Raw genomic sequence first — 8,468 nt, forward strand, 5'->3', positions numbered from 1 at the left:
TAAGATCGCCTCTACCTTTGTTTACTTAAAATCATTTATTCATCCTCAGGTTCCTGTTTCTGCTGAGTATTAATGAGTCTGCCAGGGACAGAGAATCCGAGCATCAAAGTTTTCTTGAATGCCCGCCTTTGGAGCTTGAAGATTTGACTCAGAAACCGGAGATTTGGTAACTAGCTAAGCATAGCCTGAAGCATATCCAGAGTTACTGGTTCAGAAGCTGAACCCCCATTCATCCGATAGAACAGATTTCTTGGAAGGCAATTAAGGAATGATGTATTGAGAATCTTCAGAGTTGACTGTAAGGGTTCGATGGCTACTGGCTGAGCCAAGATTGGCTTCCAAATCAGCTTGTTGATTCAACTGCCTCAATATGTGGTAGAAGGAAATTTTTTGAAATTTGACCAGCATGGATCTAATTTTCTTGAGAATGCGGCCTAAGTGGATCTGCATCGGGTTCGAGAAAGAGTTCATTGCTTGAATGATGAGGCGAGAGTCTCCAAAGAACGTCAGGGATTGGATGTTCCGATTGAGAGCCAGTTTCAGCCCCTGCCACAAAGCTAGAGCCTCAGCTCTATTGTTTGATTCGGTTCCCAGACCCCAATGATACCTGAGAACTGTAGTGCCATCGGGATTCAGCAGTATTCCACCTCCACCCGCAGCTCCAGGATTGCCTTTAGAGGCGCCGTCGAAAAATAGACAGTGGTCATCTAGGGCCGATCTCCACTTTAGAAATTCTTGTTCTTCCAGGCGTATTTCCCACATAGCATGGCAAGAGGCTGGTGAAACAGGGATGATTTGATTATTTGGAACAATATCTTTCAGCCAAAGCTCCTCCTCGCTGTCCAGACTCACTTCGTTCCTTAAAGCCGTCTTAGCTTCCAGTGTCTCTCCCAGCATAGCTTTAATTTTGGATATAACATTGTTAGATGAGCAGATTTCTCCTCTGAATATTCTGCTATTCCTTTCCAGCCATAACTTCCAGCAGATGAATTTCGGGATCCACATCCATGTAGTTTTTAGTAGGTTTTTTTTTTTATTGAAAGAGAACGGAGCTATCTTGGCCCACTCGTGAAGCAGGTTTGGCACATTTCTTGGCATCTCAATCTTGTCCGCCCTTGAGCTCAGAACCCCGTTCCAAACAGCCTTGGCAAAGGGGCACAACAACAACAGGTGATCAGCTGTTTCTTCCTCTGAAATACATAATGGGCATCTGGAAGGCCCTTCCATTCCACGTTTTCTCAGATTATCTCCAGTGAGAATACTGTTATGAGCAAGCGTCCAGCAGAAGAAATCTATTTTAGGGAGAGAAGGGAAGTTCCATATGAATTTCCATTGCGTTGGGTCTGGAGGAACATTCGGAACAGCTATCAAACTTTTGTATCCTTCAGCAACCGAGAAGGAGCCAGTATGGGAGCCCCATCCTCTTTTGTCCTTGGCTGTTGCTGACAATGGGGATTTTCCTTGGAGTTTGTCTAAGAGTAATGAAGCTTCAGATTTCAACCGGTGAGGCACCTCTCCTAGATTCCAGCTCTCCCATCTTCTACCATCATCCTCCGTCCAGATGGATATGTCCCAGAGGGTTTCTTTGTTGTTGGATTGCAGCCATGATTTAATATTTGCCAGGCCTTCTATATGGTGTAGCGGCTGGTCTCCAAGAATCTGATCTTCCCAAATTCTGATTTTTTTCCCATTACCTGGAATCCAGTACAGCTTGGAGCTGAATCTCTCCAGAGCCGCGATACAGAGCTTGGATATTGGGGAACCTTTGGCGGTTTTTGGTGGAAGGTCCAAACATCTCAATCGTTGACCTTGAAAGTATTTCTTCCACAGTACTTTCTTGCTCCAGCTTGTTTTCCCAGCCACAATATTCCACAGAATTTTTGAGCCTAGAGCGAGGTTTTGAGCAGCCAACTCTCTCATTTGCAGACCTCCTTCCATGAATGGTCTCTTAATGGTATCCCAATTTACTAGATGAAGTCTTGTTTCATTGTTTTTCCCTCCTTCCCACAGGAATCTCCTCAGCATACCATCCATTTTACTGAGAAAGGTTTTGGGGGCAAGGAGAATGGAATGCTGAAAAAGAGGCATGCTTGGTAGAACAGATTTTATAAGAATTATTTTCCCAGCAGTGTTCAGCCAGGAGGCTCCCCAGGCTTGAATTTTGAGTTTAAGCTTATCCAATAGGGGCATCCAATGGGTGACTTTAGGAATGGATCTGAAAATTGGGATCCCAAGGTATTTGAATGATTCCCAGTCCTGACATATTTTCATCTCAAGAAGCCTAGCTATATCAGCCAGATTTTTGGCTGAGCAGTTCCAGCCATAGATTGTGCTTTTTGAGTAGTTTATCTTGCTGCCGGAGGCTTCCTTATAAATGTCCAGTTCCTTTTTAAAAGATCTGGCCGAGTTAATGCTCGCTCCACCTAGAAGCAGCGTATCGTCGGCAAATTGGGCATGGTTTATGTCTTTGACTTTATGCACCATTCTGAGTCCTGGCAGAATTTGGACTTGCTGACAGAAGTCGAGCTGGAAACTAAGCACTGAGGCTTGAATAGCATAGAGAAGCGGTGACAGCGGACAGCCTTGTCTTAATCCCCTGGAAGCTTTAAAAAATTCAGTCGAACGGCCATTTACCAACGGTGCAATCCAAGGAGAGGCGATGCAGGCTTTCACCCAATTTATGAATTTTATTGAGAAGCCCATTTTCATCATGACAGCAAACAGAAAGTCATGCCTCACCCTGTCAAAGGCATTAGCCAAATCGAGTTTTATTACCATTCCTCTCTCTTTCCTCTGGCCACTTGAGTGAACTGCCTCTTGTACCAGCACAATATTATCCAGTATCTTTCTCCCTTTAATGAAGCCTCCTTGGTTCTCCGGGATGATGTCCGGCAGGATATTCTTGAGGCGAATGGATATTATTTTGGTAATCAGTTTATAACTAGTATTACACAGGGAAATGGGTCGAAATCTACTGAAATCTGAAGCTCCTTTCTCTTTCGGTATTAGTGCCAGGAAGGCTGAATTGGTACTGCCTCCTATATTTGCGCAGTATTGGGACTTCCTAACCATTCTCAGAAGGTCTTTATTGATAGTTGACCAGCAAGCCTGAAGGAACCTAGCAGTGAACCCATCAGGCCCTGGCGCCTTATCCGGTTCCATGCAATCCAAGGCTTTCTTGAGCTCATCCATGCTGATCGGAGCAGTCAACATATTATTGACAGGGTCTTGCACACAGAGGGGAATTAGATTATACGGATAGGCTTGAGGATTTATAGGCTGGTCATCAGGCGCTGAATAGAGATCTTTGAAGTAAGAGAAGGCTGCTCTTTTGATGCCTTCAAAGTCTTTAACCACTGCATCATGGGAACGAATTTCAGAAACATTTTTGAATTGCTTTCGGGCTTCGGCATGCTTGTGGAAGAAACTAGTATTTTTGTCGCCGGCTTGCAACCATAAGTTTCTGGATTTTTGTCTCCAATACTCCTCTTCGTCTCTACTGGCTTTATGAAGGGCTTTTTGCAACTCAATTTCTTTTTGGAGCAGACTTTGGGTAATAATTGAATTCTCCATTGATGTTTGGAGGACAGCAAGATTTTCTTCAGACTCTTTTCTCTTGGCAGCAGGAGTTTTCAAAGCTTTAGCCCACTCCTTGAGTCTTCTCTTAAGAGCCCGCAACTTTTCTTCCCACACGAAGAAAGGGGATCCCTGTATTTTCCGGTTCCAGACTTCAGAAACCACTTCATTGAAATCCTCTTGCTGAATCCACAACGGGCTAAATCTAAAAGGAATGGGGCCGAGAAACCCATCCATGGAGAGCTCGAGACTTATGGGTTTATGATCGGAGGTGCAGTTGGGCAGAATTTTGGATGAGGCCATTAGACCGCTAGTAAGGAAGGAGGCTTGGATTAGGAATCTGTCCAAACGAGCAGCTATATGGCTGGGGCCTAATCTTTTATTAGACCAGGTGTATTTCCCAGCTGAAGGTTTGATGTCCTCCAGATCCCAGCCAATCATTATATCTTCTACCCATTCTCTAGCTGGATCCCTTACAGGGGAACCACCTTTTTTCTCTTCAGCGCCTAGAGTAACGTTCAGATCTCCTGCAATAATGATGTTTTCTGGATTTTGTAGTAAAAGAAAGGACTGCAGCGAGTCCCAACAAAATTTTTTCTCTGATGGGGAGACCGGAGCATAAAGATTAAACATACTTACTTGTTGACCAGAGTCTTTGTGTAGAAGCTGAGTGAATATCCAGTGCTGGCAACTTTCTTCTTGAATCAAGTCGTATTTGGAGCTGTCCCAGAAGGAGGCAATCCCACCAGAGGCACCTCTAGCACTGACTGCTCTACCAGGGCCTTTGCGCCAGAATGTTTTGCTGGAGTGGAGGAGAAGAGTGTCCTCCAGCTTTGTCTCCTGGATGAGAAGGATTTCAGGCACATGCAACCTCACAATGTCTTTCAGGGCCTCTTCTTTCAGCCTGCTACCTAATCCTCTGCAATTCCAGGAGACGTATTTCATTATTTATTGGATTGGGGAGGAGTGGCTCCTTTTGGAGCCTTGTTATTCTTGCGCCCGGATCTGGTGTTCATCATTCCCTTGAGAGTTTTCTGGGAGCCTTGGAGAACATCCATGTAGGTTTTCTCCTCTCTCTGTTTCTTCTTGGATTTCTGGCCCCTTGTCGATTTGATAGGAGATATTTGTGAGCTGTCTGACTCAGATTCTCTTTCTTCTGTTTCTTCCCCTGAGTCAGATGCAAGACTAATGTGCTCGTCGTTGCCTGCTTTTTCTCCTTGATCTGCTTTGGCTAAGTGGGCATTTGATTCTTCTTCGGTATCTTTCCTTATCTTCGGCTGGTCTTGAGGTTCTTCTTGGTTCTCTGAGGCCTCCACCTTTTCACCTGAGGATGTGCCTTCGTTTGAGACTGGTTTGGACTTGTCATTGGGCTGATGATTCCCCTTTGGTCCTGCCTGCTTCTTCTCGTTTGGCTTTGAGACTACCTTTCCCTTTTTTATTTCCTTCCATCCTTCTTCTTCCTCTTTGTCCCCTGATGGTGCTTTGGGGCAGTTTCTTTGAAAATGGCCGTGCTCATGACAGATTCTGCATTTAAAGGGCAATTGCTCGTAATCCAGCTTCTGGAAGTGGTGCCAATCTCCCACTGTAAGCTTGATGGCTTCCGGTAGTCCAGCTTCGAGGTCAACTTCCACGCAGATTCTGGCGCAGGTGTATTGGCCCTTGTTATCAGCTTTGTCGATGAATCTACCCAGTCCGTTTCCTATCTTTTGCAGAGATTGATAGCTCCAGCAGTGTATTGGCAGATTGGGCAACCGAACCCAAACAGGGACCTCCTTTGGAACATCGACTGAGGGGTCAAAATCGGGTGTCCATTTGTTCAGAAAGAGACCTTGATTTCCCATGAAATATGGGCCATTTCTGAACACCAGATCTCGGTCTTCCTTGGTAGTGAATTCGAATATGAAAAATCCCCTTCCAACCGCGTAACTGATCACATTATTGGGCAGCAAGGGTCTCCAGTTTCGTTGAACCCATTCATCAGTCGACTTTGTGGTTGGCCACCGACCCATAAATTGCCCCACTAAGCCTCTGTCAGCCAAGGCAAGGGCGATTTTGATCGTTTGGTCTTCTGGTAAAGCGATTTCTGGAATTTCATCCAGCTTTTTGATAAACTTCGGGGCTTCAGGGTGAGATCGTTTTTTCCCCTCTGCGTTAGAATACTTCGGAAGGCTTCTGCAGGTGTTAGCGGAGGGGTGGGAGAGGGCTCCGCACCCCCTGGAGCAGCCATGGCGGCGGCAGTCGTTCGCAGACATAGCTTGGTCGCGTATCAGAGCGCGCGCGAGTTTTCGTATAAACCTTGTAGTGTTATTATTACTTTGGGAAGACAATTATACAAGATCATGATGAAGAAGAATGTTATTAAATATATTATATATATATAGAGAGAGAGGGGGGTTATGTGTTTGTTTAATTGATTGGATTGTTTGTGAAATGCATGTTGTTATTAAGAATGTGATAGATTCCAATTTGATTGAGTTTTTTGAAATCAAGTTTAAAAAAATTAAGAGAAATAATTGTTTTTGCATTGAAATAATTGGAGAAGTATAAGTATCAAAACCTAAGAATCACATTGATAATTAGTAGTTAATATTTAAAAAGTTGGATAAATAATATTTAACAATTTAATAAATATAATAGGCATCAAATTTTATGTGAACATTTTGTGTGATTAAATAATATTGAATAGTTCGATGGATGATAAAATGCATAGTACAATGGGTCAGTTCAATCCATTTGAATTGACCAATTTCAAGATGAAGATGACCAAGAGGGTATGAGTTCAAGTCTAATAGAGTCTCTCTAGGGTAGGAGAACACATTATACTTGATGGCATTTACCCCAAACACTATTCACAGAATGTGAGGAAGTTCTTAAAGGGTTTCCTCAATAATACTTCCATGCAAAAGGATGTACTTAGGAACAAGAATTCCAAGAATAGATAGGTTAGGTAACTACAACTATCATTCTTTGCAGAATGTCTACTAAAAAACAAAATAATCTAAAATGTAGCAAATGAATCCTTATACGATCAATAAATTTGTCTTGAATCCAACTGAATTTTCATTTATAGTTATAATTCCACCATGATACAAGTACCATGTATGGTGGAACACTAACCTTGAGTGATTTTCCCTTCTCTAGACGAACTTGAATGCTCAAAATTTGATTAGAGTTATTGATCAATCAAAACTCTGACTTCTTAGGTTCTCATATTCTTGTAAATAAAGGGAAGTTTATTGCACGTTTAGTCATCTCCTACAGAAGACCTCATCTACATTATGTGTAACTACTAAAATATCCAATACCTTGATAAATAAAAGTGGGCATTCTAATATGTGCCCATCTACTTTTTCAAACCCAAGTGCAAACATGGAAGGTGGAGATGGAAGTATCTCACATGCATGAGCTAGTGGACTATTGGATTAGTGCACAATAAAGCATGTTAAGAATGCCACCTAAAGGGCATTATCCTTCTCATTTTACGCACTCTCAAGCTCTAAGAAATTGTCAGTGCCAATGTAAAATAGATTGAGTTGTAAGAGAGCGTCAAGAGAGGTGAAGGATATGGCCCCATATAGAACATCAAAGGTCCCTAAATTTAATAATGTTTCAACTTGTTCTTATGACCATCTCAACATCAAAAGTGTCTCGAAGAACCCAATCACAGAAATGACAAATAGGAGCCAATGGTGGTTGATCTTGAGCTCATCAGTGAAGGACCTTCCCCTTAAGAAAAACACTTTCTTCTTGACATGGATGATTCCTACACCCTCTTGATCTATCTACTTACTTTGCCATAGGGATATGTTGATTATCTTTTTACTAATTTATCTCTTAGATGGCATGGCACTTTATGCCTTTTCAATTTGTAGATGACAAGCTTTTGTCAAATATTATTTGTCTTTTAAGTGTAACTTGTGATAATTGTTTCATGACTCTTTTTTTATTTATACATACATGTTCTCTCTCTCTCTCTCTCTCTCTCTCTCTCTCTATATATATATATATATAATTTGCAAAAAAAGTCATTTAAACATAAAAATGTCTATATTTATATTTAAACACAAACTTTTAACATTAACCACCTAGCTATCAATTAACCTAAAATTGTTGTGTTAGTTAACACAAATAGAATTTAAAACTTGCATTTCACATATTCTTTTATTTATTCTTTTACTTTATTGTTACACCACAAACTCTTATTTGAATCACATACATACATATACTCTATATATCAATATAATTTGAAAACAAATAAAAAAAACTCTTGAAAACATATGCATTTATATTTAAGCAAAAACTTAAAAAAAAAATAGTCAACTAAATTATCAATTATAATAAAAAGGTTGTTTTAATTAACAAAATAAAATTTAAAACTTGCATTTAGCATATTCTGTTATTTTGTCATTCCACCACAAATTTGTATTTGAAGTAAAACCTATCCTTTAAAGAATATCGTAAAAATCTTGTTCTAATTAAGTAAAAAAAAATAAAACTTATTATATATATATATATATATATATATATATATATATATATATATATACACACACACGAAGGACATGACCCAACCTCGACACAGGCTAGGGTTTTGGTTTACTGTAGGTTTCTGGAACTCCCTTCCACTCGACCTAGTCTAGCATCACCCCCCACCTAGCGTCGTCACTCCTGAACTTTGTTCTACGCTCCCCCACGTTTCCCGTTTACCGCATAGGGCATATTCCCCATGACCGCGTCGTGCCCTCGTTATCTCCATTGCAACGGTTGGTATCCTTTAGTGACGGTTAGCTCGGATTATGACAGTAGTTGGCACGTAACTCCCAGAGAAGACATGGACCCAGACTCGTTGATTATTCGGAGGACCCTCTCAAAGGAGCCTCCATATGGACTAC

General features: G+C 41.3%; 1 protein-coding gene across 1 annotated transcript; it reads right to left on the minus strand.

Annotated features, from left to right (window-relative positions):
* Positions 1-261: 261 nt before the first annotated feature.
* LOC149238038 (uncharacterized) lies at positions 262-5,828 on the minus strand. The gene is made up of 3 exons (XM_089369452.1): positions 5,582-5,828; positions 4,717-5,404; positions 262-4,378 (listed from the first exon to the last, which is right to left on the minus strand). The coding sequence occupies exons 1-3, from the start codon at positions 5,826-5,828 to the stop codon at positions 262-264; spliced, it is 5,052 nt and encodes a 1,683-aa protein (XP_089225578.1).
* Positions 5,829-8,468: the final 2,640 nt, after the last annotated feature.

Source organism: Pinus tabuliformis, chromosome 8 (genome assembly GCF_031772625.1).
Source record: "Pinus tabuliformis cultivar Carrire ecotype Pingquan chromosome 8, CPIR1, whole genome shotgun sequence".
NCBI lineage: Eukaryota > Viridiplantae > Streptophyta > Pinopsida > Pinales > Pinaceae > Pinus > Pinus tabuliformis.